Below are 24,726 nucleotides of genomic sequence, written 5' to 3'. Positions count from 1 at the left end.
TCTTCTGAGTCACTTGCTTTAGAAGCGAGGCAAGAATACTTCCTGGCATTCGGAAAACGAAAATGTAAGGTGGGGCCTCTCATATGACGCACACCAGCAAGTGTGCAGGTGTGCGTCATATGAGAGGCCCCGCCTTACATTTTCCGCCTCAGATTTGGGGAAATTGGTCCGTGCGCAAAGCATTGTGGGGATTTTAAGACCGCGGAGTCTACACATGTGCAGCCTCGAAATTTCTCGCTACCAAATACGCCGGGCTCGGTAGAATTCCAAGTATGCTGGACATTGGAACAGTCCTTCGGCGGCACTCGATTACGTAGTATGCTTGAAATAGTGGCTCTGGAGCAGCTTTACTCGACATTGAGAAACACCCTAGGTGTAGGTTGGTACTAGGTGGAGCACTACACCTGTAGCAATACACCTACCAACATCTCTAAAGCTTACGTTGCTTGTTTTGCACCGGCAGCTAAATACACTTTTGTGCTTTTTCAATCAATAGTCCCAACCCTTAAAGTGGACCTATCATGCTATATTTGAATAATATAGTGTAGGACCATACCTATATAAGGAACATTTATACTTTTTATTTTTCAAAATATCAAACAGATCATGCATTTTAGCCATTCTTCATTTCGCTCAATTTAACACTGTCTTTGCATGGGCTGATTCTGTGAGAACAGCACCATCTACAGGCCTGGCACATGTACTACAGCGTCTCCAGCGCTTTCGAACAGCAATGTCCGTGACTGTCTCCTCCTGATTGGTGGAGTTGGCCCAATAGCCATAGCGCCACTTCTGTGACTTCACAGAAGTGTTCAAATCTGGATCAGTCTGTATCAGATCCGTTGCAGCCCCTTTTTAAGAGATTTGGGTATGGAGGAAAATAGAGAGGATTGTGTTTTCTGACACTTGGTGAGTTCCCTGGAACACTGGGGACACTGAACATATGCATGTATAAAAGACGTACAAAAGTGCATTTTGCATGAAAGGTCACCTTTAAATTGTATTTATTTATTTGCAAACCTGTTATCAAAAAATGGCATTTCCAGAGACAGACCAACATTAGCATTCATGTCTGTCCGTCTGCTAAGTGTGTAATGATTCTCAAAATCCACAGTTTGGTTTCATTTAGTTTGGTCGTGGATATGATCAAGGTATTGTTACTGTTACTGTCAAAACAGCTGCCTGCTGCTCTTGCTTCTGTTGCTGGAAATAAGGTTAATGAGAGTGGAGTTTGCTGGCTGTAAAACAATAATACATGAATTTAAAGAGAACACAAAGTAGAGCCAAGAGGAACTGCAGAGTTGCTGATTACTCAAAAATAAAAACAACAGACATGTTGCATATAAATATGATGGCGCATTTCCACTACAGCGTGGAGCTCACTTTAAGCGTACCGAGCCGTGCGGGGCCTGTTTTTGGTTGCGTTTCCACTTGGCGTAGTACCGCTTAGCGGGTACGATTTCCAGATGTTCTGGCCCCAAAAAATCGAGGTTCTTTCCGGGCCAACAAACAAGGCTGAGTCGGGCTGAGTATGCCAAACTAGAGAGAGAATCGCTGGCAAAGGGGCTACAACTACAACAAGATGAACATATTTGACCGTGATTTAATTGTAATACACATTTCAAAATGATGCCAAAGTAACAACATACTGATACCGGTTAGTAAAAACCATGAATTAATGCTTTGACAAGTCTGCAGACAGACGGCAGGCGAAACACCTTTTTAAAATGCGTGTTTTCTGAATGGAGATCGGCTAAGCTAACGTTGTATATGCTCCGTCCACACTCACAACAATGGCCTATACAGAAATAAATAAACCAGCGACTGTATTCGCCATGACACAGACAGTCTGTGGTTTGTACTTGTTTAACTTTTGTCTAGTTTCTGAACAGATATGAAGAGCTGTGAGCTCTGAGGGCTAACAGCTAACGGCTGTGTTGTCTTTCTGGGGTTCTCATTGAAGATGACGTCACGGCTCCGCCTACACTGCGTTACTATAAATACTACCACAGTTCCTAAACTGTAATGGAAATGCGCCATAAAGTAAGCCAGTCCGAACAAGGCCTAACGAGGCCTAGCCATACTGAGCGAGGCCGAGCGAGGCCATGTAGTGGAAATGCGCCATTTGTGCAAAAGTGGGGACAAATCAGATTCCTAAACTGAAACTCTTTATACCAGTTAAAACCCATTCATAAAAAAGGTTTGAGCATCAAATAATCATATAGCCTTCAATTATATATCAAGTTGTTATGTAATCCAAGCTTGAGGTACTGCTCAGTATTCAATGTTAACATCTGTATCCACCCACCTTAAAATGTCTCACTATTTGGCATACATTATCTAATTTTAAATAAACCTCCGTGCAGTTTTCATGTAGGAGGACTGAGCATCTGTCAAATCAAGGTATACTGTATATATTTTAACTTTGATTTAAACAGATACATTTAAACAGAGTAGGAACAAGCCTTCCACTGGCTCCTCACCAGTTCCATCCTCTCCTCTCCTTTCATCTTCTCTCGTTTTCCAGCATCCTTTTTCTTTACTTCCCAGCAGCCTCACTCTCCCTCCTCTCTTTCACCTTCTCACCGTTGTTCCCGCCACGCAGCTGTCACTGCTATAAATAATTACGATGCGTACACACACACACATACATCTTTCCTTCTTCCATGCATTCCTACCAACATCTCTAAAGCTGATCCTCCCTTGATTTTCACGTGGATAACGCCTCATATCAAAGCCTGGAATGTAAGAGTTGTTTATGTCTTACAACTAGAAACAGTGTCTTGGAACATCGCTGGGTCTTCAATCTTTGATTTTCATTTGTTCCACTGTTATGTTTTTTGATACTTCCAGAACATACAGGGCTCAGCAGTTAGCTCATTTCCCTCCTGTAGTGAAATACATACGACGGCAGCCCCTCGTATTGCCCACAGCTGAATTGTGCTTTACTGAGCCGGTGCAAAAGGGCACCTGAGTCCACATTCCCAGACCTTTAAGTTTGTCCAGTGCTACAGACGTGTCTCCACTGTGCATCATAGTTTGAATAAGCAGCTTAATTGGCCAAATGTGTGAGAGAAATTGGTTTGTATTATGTTTCATAAAGTTTTGCAGTCGTTCATTTGCTGCCCACATACAAGAAACAACCTTTTCCGCCACAAACCAGGAGCCTGAATCTGTAAATGGATGGAAAACGAGACGATTGCATTAAAATAAAAAAGTAAAATTAAATGAAACTGTAATATACTCATCAACATCACAGTTGAAATGTGAAATATAAATTGGTGCATGTGTGTTGTGGAGTAACAGAGGACAGAGGAAAAAAGTGAAGCCGTCTGCAGCGCTGTTGTTACTGTAATGTCTCCAGCTGGAGCTGCACTGTTAGTACTGGCTGAAGCGGTTATCCTTTGTACGCAGGTCTTTTCAAATGAAACAGACTTATGGAGTGAGTTCAATTGTTAGCATAACCACTGGTAGCTGGAACTTGGTTGTAAAGTGCTGTAATATGTGTTGGCTTGTTGACTAGTACCAGACTTTGCCTCTAATCTGCTCGTCTCTTGGTGATTGGATACAATGTACACAACATTCATACATTTCATCTTGCAATGATACATATTAGTTTATTAAATTCGAGATGCAGATGAACTACAAAATAAAAAAGTGTGTTTGCTGTACAATATTCGTGTTAATACAGAGGTCAAATATAATTAACAATCCTTTCGAACTGCAGGAATCCGTTTTTTAGACTCTATTCAATGTAACCAGACTCCCATGGAAAAAAATGTAATTATACCTTGAAGAAGAAAATGGGTTACTTTGTTTGTTTGTGTTATTGTGTATCTTTGGTTTGGGTTCACCAACAATATTCCTAAAGAGGCCCTATTTAGCTTTTGTGGGTGTTCCCTTTCCTGTGTTATAGGTTGTTTGCATGTAGATGGTCTCAAAGTCTACAATCTCAAAGTTCCTCCAGAGGAGTTTCTCTCCAACACACTCACGTAACTCGTGATTCTGCCATTGCTTTTAAATGTGCAACAATGCTTGGAGACAGTTGTCTCCCCACCTGTCAGGTTGGAGGCTCTTGTTTATGTTTTGCAACATATGGTTGTCATAGTGACAGGATTAGCTTGGAGGTGCTGTAAGGGATAGGGGGCAGCTGTGTGTGTGTGTGTGTGTGTGTGTGTGTGTGTGTGTGTGTGTGTGTGTGTGTGTGTGTGTGTGTGTGTGTGTGTGTGTGTGTGTGTGTGTGTGTGTGTGTGTGTGTGTGTGTGTGTGTGTGTGTGTGTGTGTGTGTGTGTGTGTGTGTGTGTGTGTGTGTGTGTGTGTGTGTGTGTGTGTGTGTGTGTGTGTGTGTGTGTGTGTATCGATACTATTTCTGAACACGCTCCCTCCCGGTTGTATAGAGAATCTATGTTGGTGATGTCACCTTTCTCTGTCCCTCACACACACATTTACACCAACAGGATGGTAATATTATCAATGGACTTCCAACACTTCCATCATGGACAGTGTGAGTCAAAGTTGATTCCCTATGTCTTTTTTAAGTTACACAGATTCTTTTTAAATCAGGCCTTTTAAACAAATGTCTCCCAATATTAACAATACTTCAAGTCCATAGTATAAATATCCCCTAATATCTTCACTTTAACATCAAACCATATAGTGGAGATTGCTTTTTTCAAGCTCTTGATATGAAATGTTTTCACTACGATGCATTCACAAACAAACACATGGTTATTTTCATAGCACACAGATTATTGACTTTGAACCCATAGCTGTATTTATGGGGGTTAGACCCTATAAATTGCATCCATTCCAGACCACCAAAAATACCCCCCCCCCCCCCTCCCAGTATCCCCAACTGTTTTCTTAAACCCAGGATATGCATCAGTCACAAGTCTGAGTCTTTGAAGTGGAATATAGCTCACGTGTGAAGTCTTTGTAGAATGGTTCAGATTTAGCAACAATACGGCTATTTGTAGAAATGTCAGTACAGATGCGTTGTATCCTCTTGAGTAATTAATGAGGGCATATAGAACCCGCTGTAAGGATTAGTTGAAAGCATAATACTCAACAGCATAGATGTCGGCAGTCATAGATGAGCCCAGGAGGAAACTGGACCCCACGGCTGTTTCTTTAATTACTGTGTATTAAGTGCAAGGACACCGAGCGCTGCACTTTCCTCCGGGTTCAACTACCCTCGTAGGCAGTACATTGATTTGTCATTCAATCTATCAACGTAAACTGAATGTCTTTATTTTTTATATAACTGAAGAACAATGTTTTCTTTTGGTTTAAGTTATTTTCTAATTGTGTATGTTTTGCATGAGTCGTGGACCTAAATGTTACTAACCTCACTAGTTGGCGACAGAAGCAATCGTAAATATCATAAGATATCACTGTGGCTGATAAGTACAACAGCCCACACTGCGGCAGAGTTAGCCTGGTTCATCACTGTCAGTGTTTTGTCAATATATTTTAAATAACTAGGTTAGCTACGTTTGCATACGAGCTTACAGCAGATCTGCAATAATATCTGAAGGAATCATGTGATCACATTGTTAATATAAGCCGATAAAACGTACATTTTAAATACGTTTCTAACTTCCAACTTTTTAGTCACGGATTATCACCAAGCTCTCCAGTCCAAGCTGTGTGCGTCACTTTTTAGTGTCCCCGTTTCCGTTGTTCCGCAGCATTTTGGATTTGGATTGTTTTGTATTTAGCGTTTTGCTTATGCGGCACTTGGGCAGTTTGGGCTGCTCAATTAATCGTATTTTAATCGCAATTACGATTTTGGCTTGCAACGATTATATGCAACATATTCCGGGCGAATTGGTTGTTAAGGACTTCCAACGTTCTATTTCCTTTTTAAACATTTTCCTACAAATTAAATAAATACAAAATTAAATAAATACAAATTAAATTAAGTTAAAAGGTGTTGAAAAGAACAAACAAATCCACCAGAGCATGCCAACTATAACTTTCATAAAGTCTCATGGCGTTATTAGGTTTCTCATACACTATAAGGAGATTCATGGCGAGTGCCGCTTGAATCTGTCAAACAGCGTGGCATTTACAAGGGTTTTACTCTGAAGCCTTTTTATAGTTCCCTCATGACCACACACCTGTCTCAGGCTTTGTTGTTCAGCACTGGGGGGCTTTTAACACGTCTGCATGCTGAAAGAAAATAACTTTCCCTCCATCACAGTGGAAACTCGGTAATAGAGATTTCAGCGGTTACAGTTGGGTTCCATAACAGATGGAGACAGAGTATTAGTAACAGCAGGACTCTCATTTTAATGATAGACATTTATCCAGGAAACATGGCCTCCAGTTCCAGCAAATGCACTAACAAAATAACTTTATTTGAAAAGTTATTATGTCCAAAATGTGTGTTAACACTAGCTTTATTGAAGATTAACTCTCGTGTGTACCATACACTGTCAGCAACAGAAGCTTCCCTTTTTCGTGTTGTGAACTTATAACTATAGGAAGTAATGCAATATCATTTGTATATGTCCCACAAAACCCTGAGCCACGATGTGAAGGGTTTCCTCTAAGGAAGTCGGGTGGCATAATGCAAAGAACGACAAACTAAAAGTCAACATTAACTTGATTTATCTTACTTTTTCTTTCCTAATTTAAAAAGAAATACAGGACCTTCTCTTAGGAGACATCTGTTTGTGTCAAGTGTGAAAACCTAAAGTCACCGTTGATATATATTAACTTAGATAACAATAGAATAACAAGTGTATTAATTGAACTCAAACCATGATTGTTTCTGAAGCTAGCCCATCACTGCAGGGGCCTGCGAAGGTGCACTAAACGCTTGTGTTATTGGACATTCATAGGTTAACTCATATTGCAGAGAAATCATCAATGGTTTAAGATGGATGACAAAGGGTTTTGTACTAGAGGTGTAATAATAGAATAGCCAATGTTTTGAAACACACCCTGTGATGAATATGACATTTGATATCAAGTAATCCTATCAGTTGTGGTATGTGATAGGGATGGGAACGATTAATCGAATATTCGAAATTATTCAGGTATTCGAATATGACTTATGAATATTTTTATTGTAATCTTTTTTTTTTTTTATATAAATAATTCAATGTATACGAATACGACAGTGCCATAGCTAAATGTGTTAGGTCTAAAGGTGTGTTTTGCTCCGCTCACCGGTCCCTCACAGCGGGCAGAGCTGCAGGTGCTGATCTCTCTTGCGCGCGTCCGGTTATACTTCACTCGCGTTTATGTCCAAATCCATCAGATCTAGCTAGTTCTAGCCAATGATATGGCTGCTGCCCCTCCCTACACGCAGACTAAAACCTCATCTTATGCCCAAATTCCAGCTGAGAGGGTCTTCTCTACAGCTGGCCTGATTGTGAATCGCCTCTGCACCCGCCTCTCCCTTGAGTAGACATGCTCATATTCTTAAAGAAGAATAGCTGAATTCTGTGCATAGGCCCTGCTATAGGTTGTTGATCTCTGTTGTAATAGGGTTACGTTACCCTAACCCGTTATGTTGTTCGTGTTTGATCCCTATAGCTGTCAACTGTTCAAACTGTGATCACCAGTTCAATACATTTGACAAATTCGACTTGGTTTCTATACTTACTTAACATGTCTTTATTTATTTTTCAAAATTAAATATATATATTTTTTTTTTGTAAAAATGTTTCCCACATTTTTTTTTTTTATATATAAGATTTGTACATTTCGCTTAATCGGTTAACCGTTTATTTGGGGGTCGAATATTCGAATTCCCATCCCTAGTATGTGAGCAGTGCAGTGTGAGCAGAGCGACGTAGAGAATTGATTTATAGATGTGTTCTCAACTGATCAAAGGTACCACTAGTGCTGCGTACCTGGACTCACATTCAGGTTCAGGTCCGGACTCAAGTCCAGAGGTTCAGGTTCAGGTCCGGACTTATAAGTCCGGACCTGAACCCATGGCTTGTGTCAAGTTGTGTGAGTAACTAAAGTGAACTTATTGTGAGCTAATTATCAATTGAAAATTAACTCATAATCAACTCAAATTCAAACTCGTCAGGTTTATTGTGCTCCCATCTAACTTGTGTCTACATTTCTCTACAAAGTACAAATGTAAAAATAACACTTTTTGCCACTTAGTCTACAAATGACTTATGACAGCAACTACAGTGAACTACTACAAAGTTCAAACATTTATTTCATTTACCAAACTAAAGTAACCGAACAGTCCCTGAGCTGACTGAGCCTAAATCCCTAAAACGTTGCTGAAAGGTAGAGTGTAGAGTAGACTATACGCATTACACTGTTACACACCTACTATACAGTATAGGCTACACTGTGAGTGTACTGTACTGTCTGTACACCATGTATTTTCTACAACTCTACATGTGTACATTATACAGTACATACTACATACATAGTGATGTACATACATACTGTTAGAAATTAAAATCAATGTTGATATGGCCTAATTTTGAATTAAATACACTATTTAATTTAAATCAGTTGTATTCTGAAAAAACCGGAAGTTCACACTATTTACTTAATACTTTTATTCTGAAAATTATTCACTTCCGGTTAGCATTAGCATGTGGCGAAATGCTCCGTTTTAAAACCGTGAGTCGAAGGTGAAATGACATGTGATGTTGCACACTGAGCACACTGGGATTAGCACTCATTTATTGACGCTGAATAACGTTCATCAGGGAATGTTTAAATAACCACAGACACCAGAATATACGTAAGTGCTAGTTTTTTTGCGAGTCCAAGTACCGGTTCCTGACGTTCCGGTTTTAACCGGACTTGAACCGAAACTTTTTACAAGTCCAGTACCGGTTCGGCGTACCGGTACGCAGCACTAGGTACCACTGAGCATTTATATACAGCATTAAGGGATGTTGGCTCAATTCTGACAGTTGGACTGGTTTTGTGACAACGAGATGGCCATTTAGTTCTAAGGATCTAAAAAAAAGGGGTTCTCATGTCGGGTACATTGAGTTGGATCCATGTCCTGCTTTCAGATGTGAAGGAACATTGTATATTGCATTGTTATAACAGAACCAGCTTGAATCTAAAGCAACACTGACAATCATCTGTGCTGTAGAGCAGCAGGACACTGTCTTGGTGTGGTGTTGAATATTTAATTAGTCTTTTCTGGGAAGCCACCGCCCGCCTACACAGCTACATCGCTACTAACCTGCATCAGGGTGTGTAGACATCCTGAAGAAGTGTGAATAAATAGCTCCCTAAATACAATATAAGAAGAATTCCAGCCTCTAGATATTTATTTTCAAATTGATTTAATGGCACCTGTATTGGCACATGTTCGTATTTTTCAATACACTTTTTGGTGATGTATACCTTCCATTTTTGATAAACAGTATAACTGTTAAATTCATTTATTTATTTTTAGTTTATTTTCCATACGGTATTTTTATAACTCAGACCTCTAGACTCACCTTAACATTTGATCCATCTCAGTGAAATAAGCTTGAGCTTTTAAAAAGATGTGAATAAAATATATTTAATTAGTATGATGAATGGTTCTTTCCAAAATCAAAGGGACATTGTATTTAGTCTTGACCGAAACATTATTTTCAAAACATTAGCACATACCTCATTCACCACATACATTGCATGTATCTGAAATAAGGTGGTATGATGCTAAAAAGAAAATTATAAAAATGTACCAAAACAGATGTCAGGCCCGTAATCACAAAAGCAAATGTAGAGTTTGATTATATGTGTAGCTTATGAGATGTGTGACCAATATCACATTTGTAAATACATAATTTTTGGGATTTGAGTTGTGCGCCAGTCTTTGATCTACTTTGCTGACACTTCCTACTTCCTCTGTCCTATCATCTCTTTCCTCATCTAATTCCTCCCTCCCTTTGTTCTCCATCACTCTCCTTTAATCACATTACTCTCTCTCCACCCGTCTGCAGAGCTGAGCCGAAGCAGAGCAGACCCTGCCCTCTCTGATCGGAGAGGGAATCACGACCACAGGTCCAGACGCAAAGACTCTCCTTCATCATGCAGAGCTCCGTGCTTCTCCTTTCCCCGGTCCTCCTCCTGTGTCTCCTCATCCCCATCTGCACCTCCCAGAGCGACGGGGACCTCGTTGTGCAGACACGCAGCGGTCCAGTCCGCGGAACTCGCATACCGGTGCCAGACCGAAACCACGTCACCGCGTTCCTTGGCATCCCCTTTGGTGAAGCGCCAGTAGGGAAGCTGCGTTTCCGTCCGGCTGAGCCCAAGCGCTCTTGGACGGATGTGCATGAGGCCAACAACTACCCCAACGCCTGCTTCCAGTATGTGGACATGTCGTTCCCCGGCTTCCAAGGCAGCGAGATGTGGAACCCCAACAGAGAGATGAACGAGGACTGCCTGTACCTGAACGTCTGGGTGCCCTCCTCACCAAGACCTCACAACCTCACCGTCATGGTGTGGATCTACGGCGGAGGTACTGGGTCACGACTCTGACAGAAGGAGATAAGATATAAATTGGTTAGACATTACTCATTGGGTCAGCAGGGCCTCAGGCTGTTTCTTGTTGTAAAGAGGAGAGCATAAAATATAGCCAATTACATTTCTTTATTAGGATCTGCTTGATATGTGTTCACTCATCAACTCTTAGTAAGGAGACGATCTGAAAGTAGTCCTTTCACTCCATGCAGAGAACACATTGGATTCAGTTAAGTTACAGTCCCTGGTTACAGTCCCTGTTTAGAAAGTGTTTAACCCAAATAGACAAGGGCATCTAGCAATTAATTGGTTATAATACAGTAAGTTAAGGAGCACAACGTTTTACTTTATGCAGACGACGTGCTTCCTTAAACTGTATATTTGAGTTTGCAACTAGAAATCTGACCAAAAAAAGGCTGAGATTATGCAACTAAGACTATTAGTATAATTTCTGCTAGTCTAATACCTTTTCAACTGTTTCCATATAGATATAAAGATAAAAGTTCCTCTAGACCGGGGGTGTCAAACTCAAGGTCCGGTGGCCAATTCTGGCCCGCGACTTCATTTTATGTGGCCCGCAAGAGCTCGCAAATAATCGAATACGTTTATTATATGGTTACATGCCACTTTACAGAAGCACGGTGCCCATAAACTGCATACCCCACAATGCATCTCGTTTTGTGACATGCGCACTGAAGAGACCTGCAATTATTTGCCCTGGACTTTTGCTTTCAGACGTAGTTAATTACGAAGTTATTACCCTATCCGATAATAATCCAATTCAGAGGCAATAATGTAATATAATACATTATTTTATATATTTATATATGTATATTTATATAGTTACAACCGGCCCTTTGAGTGCAACTATAATTCTAATATGGCCCGCGATGAAATTGAGTTTGACACCCCTGCTCTAGACATTAAACATCCTAAACTTTATTAATTATTATATCAATACTTTTTTTAACAGCAACACTTTTAACTGTTTGTTTGAGATGAAGTGATACAATGGGTTACTATACTGTGATATTTAACATTTCCAGGGTTCTACAGTGGTGCTTCCTCTCTGGACGTGTATGATGGCCGTTACCTAGCTCACAGTGAGACGGTCATTGTGGTTTCCATGAACTACCGTATCGGTGCCTTCGGCTTCCTCGCTCTGCACGGTTCCCCTGAGGCTCCTGGCAACGTGGGTCTGCTGGACCAGAGGCTGGCCCTGCAGTGGGTACAAGATAACATCCATTTCTTTGGTGGAAACCCCAAACAGGTTAGTTTCTCTCTTTTTTTCTTGTCGAAGGTGCGATCTCGTTTTGTTCCTGGTTTCTAAATTGCTGGGGTTTTTTACCAAACAGGTGACCATCTTTGGTGAGAGTGCAGGAGGTGCTTCAGTAGGATTCCACCTTTTGTCTCCAGACAGCCGGCCTACCTTCACCAGGGCCATCCTCCAGAGCGGGGTCCCAAACTCCCCCTGGGCCTCGGTGAGCCCCGCGGAGGCCCGCAGACGGGCCACGCTGCTGGCCAAACTGGTTGGCTGCAATGGAGGCAACGACACAGAGCTGGTGGACTGTCTGCGCGGTAGATCCCCACAGGAGCTCATCGACCATGAGTGGCAGGTAATGCAGACAGTCAGAAAACAGTGTTTGAGATTCACTTCATTCCCTTTCATACACACACATCAGGTCCAAATAAACTTGAGCAACAAATGTGGATTAATTAGCCGTTGAGGGATGTTTGTAAAAACTTCAGTGACTAGTTGTTTTAGGAAATGAACAACAAGATGAAACTCGATTAATAGATGAAAGTAATTTTTTATTGCGATTAAGATATGTATTATAACTAGCAGAGTTGGTAATAATATTACTTTTGTCGGTAACGGAGTAGTGTAACGCGTTACTTTTCTAATTCAGTAATCACATTACAGTTACTAACATTGCCCGACACGCGTTACATCGTTACTTTTCTAATTCAGTAATAACACTACAGTTAGCCTATTATAATAAAGAATTACTAGATTCTCCCAGAGCCGTGGATCCTCCCTTTGACAGACAAGAGGGATTTCCGCCGCAGGTTTATATTTACGTAACATTTGCACGACTTGTGCGTCCACATGCAGTGCATAAACATGGCCGAGTCAACAGCGATAACTTTCGAGGGGTGGAGGTATGCCCATTATTTTGAGTTTGTCCGAAGAAAAGACAGGAATGTGACGGTGAGATGCAAACTGTGTCCAGGCCAGAAGCTGTTATCCACTGCTGCAAACGCAACGTCAAACCTCAACAAGCACCTGCAAAGACAACATGCTAACGTGAAGCTCATAGTTAAGGACCACCGAACCCAGAGTGAGGATGTAAACAGGGCCGCTCCCTCCGCAAAATGAAGCACCCTCCGCAGTCTGCGTGATCTGCCTGTAGGGAGGGGCGGCCCTGCGAGTAACGAGTAAAGTAACGAGTAAAGTAACGCGTTAGATAGTAACGAAGTAAAGTAATATATTACTTTTTTTGAGTAACGACCCCATCTCTGATAACTATTACCATTTCTTGACACTGTTTACAAATAAACCAGACAGGATTCAAGAACCATCATTGCATTGATGCAAATCATATACACATCAAATATTGCCATAAATCCATCCTGCTTACGATTAATTGTCCACAACGTTCTAACACAACTAAATAGACACCGTCACAGTTTGGCAAAATGTCAACTTACATTTTTATTTTCTCTGGTTGTCCGATACAGTATATTGGAGGAATCAGTGTTTCCCAATAATCACCTAGGCAGCATGCCTTAAAAACTTCAGAACAGGTTGATTGGCTTGCCCTTGCGGAACGCATTTCCTCCATGCCAGTGTTTTAATTTGAACTCTGCTATTTCTGTCTTGTCTTCATTTGATTATTTCCCGCTTGACCTTGGAGGGATGGTTACGTAGGTTACTGCACCTTCCATATAGGTAGTCTATTGACAATCTTTAGGACTGTATAACCCCTAATCAGATAGGCTGTCCCAACATGAAGTGGGCTCTGGCTAACGGGTACAATTTAAATGCCGGCCGACCCTGCAGCAATGTCTCATATAATGTGATCAAATATGGCACATACCAGATGTGCTAAGGTGCAGCACCAGTCAACACAGCATAGTGTAAGACAGCGGTTCCCAACCTAGTGGTCCACGAAGGCATTTCAAGTGGGCCGCCAAATAATTTCATTTCTTTCTTTCATTTTTTTTTTTTTTTTTTACATGGACATAACAATAACACATAGGAGATGACATTCCCATCTCAGACAACAACAAAATAAAAACAGAAGAAATAAAGATACAGTCAGTAGGATCACTTCAACATTTCACAAACAAAAATAGGTTGACAACCAAAAACCACCAAAAATACAACATGGCAAGCATATTTATTGTTCCTTTAATCCCACTCTTCGTTAGAGCTCATTATTTCCCTTTGCATGGCGTCTTCAGCCAACCTTTGATTTTTGTGGCAATAATTTTTGTGGCAATAATTTTATTTTTAATCTTCTGTTCAAACACCTTAAATTAAGATTACTCCTTGATTGACTTGAAATATGTGTTTTAGCTAGAAGAATAGTTGTATTTATTAACGGTGTGCGGTCTTCATCTAAAGCCCAAATACAATATTAAAGGGTGTAAATGTAAATTCAATATTTGCCGCCAAATAATTTGCAAAACATTATGATTTGAGTGGAAACATTTTCATTATTAAGACTTTTTTTTATTTTAACCTATTTTCCTTTCTCTTTCTTGATCCTCCTTAGCAACGGTCATTACAGTTGTCACACTCCTTGGTTTATGTCACGGTTTTAGTGTTGTCCGTCTGGTTATGGGTTTTGTAAGTCTGTTCATTTGGTGTTTTGTCTTCCTCCTTGTGTTTTGTCTGGTCCTCCTCCCTGTCGTTAGTTTCCCTGGTGTGTCTGATGGTCTCATTAGCCGCGTTCACACTGCGGTACTTTTCCCACAAAGGTTCATGCGAACTTAGTTCATGCGAACTCTTTAGTTCGCATGAACTAAGTACAGATCGCGGTCACACCAGAAAAAGTCCCTGGGGGTGGATTAGGCAAATGAAGCCGCTGACGTCACTTCTTCTTCTTCTTCTGCTTTGGGTTTACTGGCAGGCCGCCAACCACTTCACGGCGTATACTGCCGCCCAAAGTCCCCGGCCGGAAGTCCCCGGAGTTGGGGACTGGCTTCAGTAGAAGCTGCTGGGAGTCCCAGCAGCTTCTACTGAAGCCTTCCGAGTAAATCGCCAGAACGCCGACACCTCCTCATCTCCACCGCTCCCATGTTTTATTTTGTGTTGCCATGGCGTGGTTTGCAATCCGCCCAGCCAATCAGAAATATAGCTCTTTTCTCAAAAAAGAGCCGCTCGAAAGTCCCTGCTCTCGAGCAGGGACTTTCGAGGGGATTAAAAGGTTCGCATGAACTACTTTTAGTACCGGCTCTTTTTGGTGTGAACGCGATCATGAACTAAGTTCGCATGAACCTTTGTGGGAAAAGTACCGCAGTGTGAACGCGGCTATTGTGTTCACCTGTTGCCCTTGTGTTTCTCCCTCCCCTGCCCAGCTGTGTCTTGTCCTGTGATTACCCTTCTGTGTATTTAGTCTTCCCCTGTGTTCCATGTCGGTCCATTGTTTCCCCTCCATGTTTCCACGGTCTGTGTTCCTTGTGCTGCTCGTTTGTTTTGGATATTTTTGGATACTGCCTTTTTGCCACAGCTTTTATGATTTAATAAAGCTCGCTTTTTGTTACATTTTGCATTTGGGTCCTACCTTTTCCACGCATCCTGACAACAGTCCTTGACAGCGGTCTGTTCTACTGGATTTACAATGTGTCACATGTTCTGAATTGACCAATCAGAACTTTATTTACCCTCCATATTGTTTATGGTTGAATGTGGGCCGCGAAAACATTTTAGATTCTTAACCTGTTCTACACCACCCCCCCGATACCTGGGGAAAAAATGCATCATCTGCAGGAAACAGCGTCTGAGGGCATCTTAATATTCAATAAACTATGAATGTTTTATATCCATGTAACGGGAAGAAACTCAGCTAACACCTCATAACACCCTTATTACTTATCGTAGCTGTACGTCCAACCCATCGATCTGATCGTGAGAAGACACAGAATCGATCGTTACATACATCATCACTCCATGATAAGAACTCGCGAAGATATTAACAAGAACAGATCTCAAAACATGTGGCGCTAGGTAACTAGAAACAGCAGAATGGCTCACCTTTGTCGTTGTCTGGTCAAAAGTGGTCTTCAATACCTAGAGACATTGACAAGTACCAACAGTATATTTATATCTCGCCCTGTCAATAAGCCTCACCTTCTTGGCAAAAACGGTATTGTTTTTGAAGTGGTGGAGAGACAATGCACAGTTTTACCCACTGTTGTCACCCATGGCCACAGCATATCTCTCTGTCCCAGCAACATCAGTACCAAGCAAGAGAGTTTTTTCCACAGCAGGGGATTTTGTAAACGCCCAAACATCCCAGCTTCTACCTGGAAATGTGGACATGCTCATATTCCTACAAGATAACCTTGATGATGCTGAGTGAGTGAGTGAGTGAGTGAGTGAGTGAGTGAGTGAGTGAGTGAGTGAGTGAGTGAGTGAGTGAGTTAGAGTTGAGTTACTTGAAAAACTAGAGTGAAACTTGATTTATTCTATTGCAGGGTCTGGTTATTATATTGTTGACACTTTAAAATACACTATCCTACTAAAATGCTGTACAAATCAGATTTATTATTTAATAAAGAAAAAAAAGAATTCACATTTTTCTTCTTTATTTTTCAATATCACGATAAATATCGTACCGTGGACTTTTTATCGCGATATTATCATACCGTGAGTTTTTGGTATGGTTACATCCCTAATATTCCCCTTTTAGAAGTGTAGTTATGGTAATTTGTTCTGGAAATGTCATTTTCGAGCCTGAGACCTGAAAAACAGGCTAACAGGTTAAGTGGGCCCTGAGTTGAAAAAGGTTGGGAACCGCTGGCCTTAGACACAAGTGAATAGTAATGCTGGCCTGGATGCAGGGGCCTTCTGGGTGTTAGATCAATCTTGTGAAGCTCAGATCAATTCAGTACTCCATATTTCATCCTTTCTGAGCAGGTCCTGCCGTGGTCTGGCCTCTTCCGGTTTTCATTTGTCCCTGTTGTGGACGGAGAGGTCCTGCCCGACACTCCTGAGGCCATGCTCAGCTCAGGCAACATTAAAGACACTCAGGTCCTGCTCGGGGTCAACCAGGACGAGGGCTCCTACTTCCTGCTGTACGGAGCGCCCGGTTTCAGCAAGGACAACGAGAGCCTCATCTCCAGGGAGGAATTCCTGGCAGGTGAAGTCACTCAGCTGTAATGGATGGATAGAGAATATTGTAGAAGGATTGTTCAGCTGTTTATATGATTGATGCATTTAATAGTTCTCTTTTACTATGACTAATCCAGAGGTGGGAAAAGTACTCAGATATTGTACTTGAGTAAAAGTAGAAGGAATACTCTGTTTGAATACTCCTGCATTCAAAATGTTACTCAATTAAAATTACAAAAGTATAAGCATCAATATATACTTAAAGTACTCATTGTGCAGATTGGTCCATTTCAGAATAATGATAATGTGTTGATTATAATGATTGATCATTAAAGTGTTATCAAAGCTGGTAAAGGTGCAGCTAGTTTTAATGACTTTGAGTGAAGTAAAAGTACACCATTTACCTCTGAATTGTAGTGGACTAGAAGTACAAAGTAGCAAAGATTTGAAATACTCAAGTAAAGTACAAGTATCTCAAAATTGTACTTAAGAACAGTACTTAAATGTACTTTACACCATTGGACGAATCAGAGAGATTTGCAGAAAATCCACACGTTCAATTTCAAGCTTTCTGTACATCAGCCCACATCACAGCTGAAGTAGTACGTTTACAAAAACTTTACTGTGCCAGGTGTGAAGCTCAGCGTGCCACATGCTAACGACATTGGCCTGGAGGCAGTGGTGCTGCAGTATACGGACTGGATGGATGAGAATAACGGGTTGAAGAACCGGGAAGCCTTGGACGACATCGTGGGCGACCAAAATGTAATCTGCCCGCTGGCACACTTCGCTCGCTCCTACGCCCAGCACAACGCCCTGAAGTCTAACATGGGAGGGAACCCACAAGGTAAGATATACGAGGGTGGTCCAGTTTGGCCCTCTTTTCCTCATAAAGCCAGAATTAATCAGGCAGGCTGTAATTCATCTGAAACCTACAACATTTGCATCATGTCTGAGATCCTGGGACAATAACTCTGATACCGCACGCACATGCCTTCTCCAAACAATTGATCATATATCTAGATAATAAGATCTATTATAATCATCTATCTCTGCAGTTACAGTAACAAACACATTGTTTAGACAAAACAACTGCCATAAATTCATATGTTTATTCCTTTTGCTCTAAAACTCAAAATAAACCCCTTAATTTATTAAGTTAGATGAAAACATAGACTGCCAATATATGTTCTCTTCAAAGCCACCAGACCATATTTAATGAAACAGTAATTTTTCCTTGCTGATCATTTCATAATACACTTTATTCAAACTTGACAGAAACCAAATAAATCTATTCAAAACCGTCTTTGTTGGCCTTCCCTCTGTTCCAACAATCACCACATCTTGTTTGAGTGTTTAAAATAGTCTAAATAAGTAACAGATATCAAAAGATTCACTAAACAAATTCTTTACCAGTATCTGCAGAATGTGTTGGTATCACACCATTTCTATAGGGTCAAACTAACCAATGGTCCTCTTCTCCTCCTGCTCCTGCTCTAAAGGCCTCTACCTCTACCTGTTCGACCACCGGGCGTCCAACCTGGCGTGGCCCGAGTGGATGGGAGTGATCCACGGCTACGAGATCGAGTTTGTGTTCGGGCTGCCCCTGGAGAAGAGACTCAACTACACCCTGGAGGAGGAGAAACTGAGCCAGCGCATCATGAGATACTGGGCCAACTTTGCACGAACTGGGTGAGGCCTCACAGACTGGAGAATGAATGTACTTATCAACTGTAATGAGCAGCAGAGAGAGAGAGAGAGAGAGAGAGAGAGGGGGACACCAGAGAGGACAGACCAGTCCATCTTGATTAGGTTGCTTAGCTACAGGGTGGATGAGGTGGTCAGTTATAGATCACAAGTCACTCAGTCTTGCTACTGCAAAGCAAACCTCCATCTCTGTGTTTGAAGTCGAATGATAGATACTTCCGGGGAATCCCGAGGTCTGTCCAGCTGTGACGCCATTGGATTTGTTTGGTCTACCATTTTGATCCAGATTCAAATACACCCCCAAATAAATTGGATGGATTTAAATGTGGCAAAGATCAAAGTATTTGCCAAGTCTAGTGATGTTGCTCACTTTTCCATGTTTCCTTGTTTAGCTCCACCAGCACTTAAAATGTTCTACTCATGCAGGGAAATATATCAGTATCAGATTGATTGGCACAAAACAGACATACATGGTCCCCAGAGGATGAAGCCCACATTGGTAACGCTTTGACTTTGCATCGAGCACAAAAATGATGTCAAAAACATTATTAGAACAATATTTGTACTATATTAAAATATATCAAAAATATATCAAATATCAAAACAACAAAAATACATTCCCCTCAGATCCAGATGTCCTTTGAGTTTTTCTGATTTATTAGAGATGATAAGCTGCTTGAAATCACCATTGTCATTTGGACATTTTAGCATTTGATTAGCATTTAGCGCAGAGGAGTGCTTTGCCTAAGCACACAGCATAACACTCACAGCTAGAGGTCTCCTAACAGGTAGATGTTAGGGAGAGGCAAGGTGGACCTTTAAAGGGTAAACCTCACCCGCTGAGGCCAGATATATTCTGACATTTAGATCAGAAATAATTAGCAAGTACGTGCTTTTCATTCATTAAAACAACCCCACATATTTTGTCCATATCAAAATGATGGTTCTCCCCTGCCATTACTGTCTCTACACAACTGGAGATTTATTTATGATTCTAATCAAATTATGTCTGGACTTTTTTGTTCTGTCTGAGCAAGTGAGTAATAGCCCTGCGGCAGAAACGGCAGAATGCTGATGCAAAGCTTTTCATTAAACTGCCACGTACTGGACTGATTTCCTTCCAGTCAGTCACAGAAAACAGCTTCAGGTTCAGATGTGTTTTCATAACTGCTTGAGAGACGCTTCAATATGTGCATTTCTGTTACTTATACGGATAGTTCTACTACGTCATGAAATAAATATTCAAACTGAAAAGAGGTTTATGTGTGACATTGGTAATGTTTCATGTCGTACCTCGGGTTGGGGGTCACGGTTCGGTACAACAAGAAAAAGCAAAAAAAAGTCCCAAATGCATAATTCCAGGTTTGTTGTTATTTATTTTTTGAACAGTAGTGCAAGTTTCAGTTTAAAAATAAGGAACTCTGACATTTTGAATAATTAACTGTATTAAACAGTTAAAAACAAACCACAAACAGTAGGCCTACCACACACACTCAGATGGCCATATTATCTATAATGGCTGATGGCAAACAAAAATGTTTCATCAAGCTGTAAAGCTAAAAAGAATGTCTTGAAAATATTACATCATAAATAATAAGAAAGTGTTTCATGAGAGCATAGTCGTTGAAAAACATATGCCAAAAGCTTCCATTATTTATTTTGGTCTCACGGCTTTCATGTCTGTTGGTTTATTAAAAACAGCGGGGATCAGCTGTTGAACTGCTGTTGTCTTTTGCCGGGCTCCGGTGATTGGCAAATCTGGGTGATGCCTTCTGATATGATTTAGCATGTTTGGTGTGTGTTCACATTAGCATACCGCACCGCTATCGAACAACGCCGACACACCGTCCTCGTCCGATCCACCACTCGCACACTTCATCGTTATTGTAGTCCACAGGGACTAGTTATTAAATTATTATTTAAACTAAATAAACTACTAGTATGAACACTTGTATAGCCCTTATTAAAAACATTCGTTCCTCAAGTTGTAAAAATGTGCTAATAACGTTATTCTGAGAGTTATTTCCCTCTGCATTATGAACGTGCATCCAACCCACGGGACCGCGCCGCCCGGCACGTTCATGTGATGTGACGTGTTCAGTACTACTATGTTTTTACCTTTACCCATGGATGCACAATAAGAACGGACCCATATCGCCTTACTGCCAGCACACGGAGCTGTAATAATGGATATATTGCACATGTTTGCTGTAATTCATCATTTGTAAAATAACATACTACATGGGCTGTATGATGTAAATTTTGTATTAAATAAAGTTAAAGGTCACATGTCATGGCCATTTCCACTGATCATAATTCCATTGTTGAGGTCTACTAGAATAGATTTATACTGTGCAATTTTCCAAACTCACATTGGTTTCGCATACAGCATCTCTGTAAAGTATGTGTATTCACTCTCTCCACTAAACGGCTCGCTGCAGCTCTTGCCCCCCCCCCCTCCCTGTGAACTCAGTGTGCTCCGATTGGTCGGGACCAGTCGGGACGTTGTGAATCGCGCTGAGCTCTGTGGAGGTGTGATTGTTTAGCGAAACACAGCCAAACTCACCCTGAGCACACACAAAGTCACAGCCGAAGTAAAAACAATAAGTGTGGTTTGATATTGAGTAAGAAAAAGGTTGATAAACGCTGTGAGAATGGGTCTGCAGAGAGAATTTCGCCGCGATCCCAACTGTCTGTTATCAGCCTGCAGCCAGAGAGGAGAAATCAGCAGAGCTGCCTGCACTGAGTGAGTGAGGAAGTCCGGGCGTGGAGTGGTCAATTTGGACCAATCAGTGGGGGCTTAACGTAACGGCTGCGCGGACATAACGTAACGGCTGCGCGGACATAACGTAACGGCTCCACGGATTGGTCCATTTCGTTCCGGGGACCACATGACATCATGATGTACCCGGAAGAATCAAATCGAGGGGTGAGAACCAGAGGGGCGTAAGTGACATTTGACCAACTTTACAGGAGAGCCAAAACAAAAAATTACCATACTTTGTCCTGACTTTGTTTATTAAATTAAATCTTAATATGAAAACTTCATAAACATGTGGATGACAATATACTTAATGAACAATATTTTGACTTTCAATGAAAAAAATCTTTTTTTTATTCGGAAGAAAGTCCTTTTTGGAACAAAATAGTTCAGTGTGTTCTGTGTTAGGTCTTTTAGTTTTTGATGAATAACTCTGGATTGGTTTAGAATTCACATGCACCCTTTTGGCAGTAGGAAGAGCTCATCGAGAGCTTTTATTTGATATATATAACTCATTTTTGACCAAAATGTCACTTACGCCCCTCTGGTTCTCACCCCTCGAAATGGACAGTGACGTATCTCCAACGAGGCGTTTTGGGGAGATATTTTCTGTTTTAGAGTTTTACTCCCTACATGGTGTACTTTGAGGGTTTTGACTCTGCACACCGTTTACATGCATAAAAACCTTCATAACACACAAGGGGACGGGTAATAACCGGAAAAGCATGACATGTCACCTTTAATATTACCGACGTAGATTAACGTCCCTGTAGCTTCTTATTGCACTTGCAATATAACATTAAAGGAGTTGAACGTTGCCGTTTGCTATTACTATAATACCACGCAGGGATAAGCCAGAGTTTACAACCTTTGCATGTGGGCACAACACGTTTTGACCCAGATTAATTAGCTATACCATATGATATCGCCCGAGGATGTGTCAAAGTTCTAATCAAATTAACAGTTGTATTAATTATACTTGTATATATATATTATATATATATATATATGTATATAGCCTGTGTTGTATATTTATACACACAAATGAACAACCTTGTGTGTGTCAAATAACAAGTTGTATTGTGGTGTTTATTTTAGTGTTGTTTTATGCTTATCCACATTTTGATTTCAGAGCACAGGAGAATGCTGGGCACAACATAAAGCTCAACAGTGAAGCTGGCAATGCTGAACAAAACCATCACTAGATCCTGTTACATCAGCGTAATATAAAAGTACATAACGATTGATGTGTACATTAGCATAATTACTAATGGCTCGGACGTTACACTAGCTAGCTGCTAGCTGCTAACTGCCGCGGCCGCCTCGTTATTCGTTAATATCAAATCCATCATAACAATCCAGATCGCGCGATGCTGTTACGTGTACGCAAACTGACGTGCTTGATGTGAACGAGCCTTTTGGGGGGCGTGGTTAAAGTTGCGCATGCTCTTTGAGCGCACATACGGGTACTTCTCAGGCATGCTGGGTAATCTGTGGCGTTTCACTCTCTCAAAAGTTGGGCTATTTTGTCATCCATGCGCCAATGAGCAACTCTCATAGGAATGAATGAGGCCCCGCCTCCCACGCTGTATCCAGTTCTTATTATACATCCATGGTTCTAGCTCCTGTGTGTTATCTGAAATCGCCATACTAACTTTTCTTCTTCTTGTATGTTGTTCGTTTTGTTGTTGTGTTTCTTCTTGTTCTTCAATTGTTGTTTAAGGGCAGCTGGCAAACAGCTTTTAGGCGCAATACCGCCCCCTGGATTATATATATAGTGAAGTGGGTACTGCCCTGAATGACAGACTTTTTTCCCACTCGTAAAAAAAAAAAGGCGTATAAATCGTGTAACTGCATGTATCGAACCGTGACGTCCGAACCGTGACGGTACGGGACGAATACGGATACCGTTACACCCCTATAACCAACTGATTTTTGATTTAGCATCCACTATTAAAACCATTGGAAATAGGTTAGGAAACATCTGTCAAATCAAGAGCAATCACCTCTTTAAACAGTCATCTCATGCTAACATCACAAGCTAGCATGATTTCAAAAGATACCATTTTAGAAGCATAAAAAACATAGATTATTCAAATGTACTGTATTTTCTAGTACTGACAATGGTTGGCTTTTGAACTAGCTACTTTAGTTTTACCCGAGTGGACCTAAGAAACAAGCAATGAGTGTATTTGTTATGTATTGTAACTCCTCCTTGTCCCTTTACTTTGTCCTGCAGAAATCCCAATGTGAACCATGACGGGATGATGGACAGCAAGAAGCGCTGGCCTCTGTTCACCGTCAGCGAGCAGAAACACGTCGGACTCAACACTGAACCAATGAAGGTCCACAAAGGGCTGAGGAACCAAATGTGCGCCTTTTGGAACCGCTTCCTGCCACGCCTCCTCAACATCACCGGTAAGCACTACTCCTCAACACTTCTTGTACTTTCAAACATGACGTATGTACTGAATACAGGTCAATACTAGTCATTATGTTCCCAATGGTATTCCAAAAAGCCAGGTCAAATATGTATGGATGTCAATGAATTTTGGCAAAGATGTTCACCGTCCCCAGGAGATGTTGGTGATCCCCTCACTTTCCACTTTTCAATTTCAGCTCCACCAGCAGTTAAAATGAAATATATCAGTATCACCCAGATTGATTGGTGCAACATCTGGTACAAACATGCATGGTCCCGAGAGGATGAATCCCACTGACGCTCTGACTTTTTAGCATTGTCTACATTTTTATTTGAGCAATATTTTATTCCAACAAGCAAAGAGTAAAAAAAAAGAAGGCTATCGGCTGGGAAAAATAAAAATAATAATAACAAAGGCCAGATAAAAAATCAAATGTTTACATCTAGATATGTTTAAGATATGTAAAGAGCTGGAAATGTTATTCTGGCATGCATAACGAGCAACATGGCTCCACTTTCCTCTGTGTCTCCTCTCTCAGACAACATAGACGAGGCAGAGCGCCAGTGGAAGGTGGAGTTCCACCGCTGGTCCTCCTACATGATGCACTGGAAGAGCCAGTTCGACCACTACAGCAAGCAGGAGCGCTGCACTGACCTCTAAGAGAGAGAGAGAGAGAGAGAGAGAGAGAGAGAGAGAGAGAGAGAGAGAGAGAGAGAGAGAGAGAGAGAGAGAGAGAGAGAGAGAGAGAGAGAGAGAGAGAGAGAGAGACGGGGGGGGGGCAGCGAGAACAAGCCGTGGCCATTTCCCTCCATAGCCCCCTCAGTGAAGTCTAACTTCATTCAAACATTTCCTTTTTTTTTCTGTTTCACTCCACACACAGGCACTGTTTATCTTTATTTGTATTATTTATACTATTTATTTATGTGTTATTTTTATTTATGTGTGTCTCTGTGGAAGCTAAGAAAGGGCTATGGAGGGAAGTTGTCATCAAGAAGGAGGAATATTAGAAATGTCAAAGATGTGTCATTACC

General features: G+C 41.2%; 1 protein-coding gene across 2 annotated transcripts in view; it reads left to right on the top strand.

Moving 5' to 3' along the window:
• ache (acetylcholinesterase (Yt blood group)) overlaps positions 1-24,386 on the top strand; it is a 33,153-nt gene extending 8,767 nt beyond the window's left edge. The window contains exons 1-9 of one of the 2 annotated variants that reach the window (XM_034106212.2): positions 8,563-8,734; positions 9,942-10,459; positions 11,508-11,731; positions 11,817-12,077; positions 16,610-16,832; positions 17,436-17,651; positions 18,307-18,496; positions 23,512-23,690; positions 24,234-24,386. In XM_034106212.2, coding sequence (XP_033962103.1) covers positions 10,030-10,459; positions 11,508-11,731; positions 11,817-12,077; positions 16,610-16,832; positions 17,436-17,651; positions 18,307-18,496; positions 23,512-23,690; positions 24,234-24,355 — 1,845 coding nt within the window. In that variant the 5' untranslated portion in view covers positions 8,563-8,734; positions 9,942-10,029 and the 3' untranslated portion in view covers positions 24,356-24,386. Of the gene's footprint in view, positions 1-8,562; positions 8,735-9,941; positions 10,460-11,507; positions 11,732-11,816; positions 12,078-16,609; positions 16,833-17,435; positions 17,652-18,306; positions 18,497-23,511; positions 23,691-24,233 lie in introns of those variants that run through there. The other variant, XM_034106211.2, reaches the window with a different exon arrangement.
• Positions 24,387-24,726: the final 340 nt, after the last annotated feature.

This window comes from Pseudochaenichthys georgianus, chromosome 18 (assembly GCF_902827115.2).
Source record: "Pseudochaenichthys georgianus chromosome 18, fPseGeo1.2, whole genome shotgun sequence".
NCBI classification, from domain to species: domain Eukaryota; kingdom Metazoa; phylum Chordata; class Actinopteri; order Perciformes; family Channichthyidae; genus Pseudochaenichthys; species Pseudochaenichthys georgianus.
The sequence above is the reverse complement of the archived record's forward strand: the minus strand, read 5'-3'. Positions and strand labels throughout refer to the sequence as shown.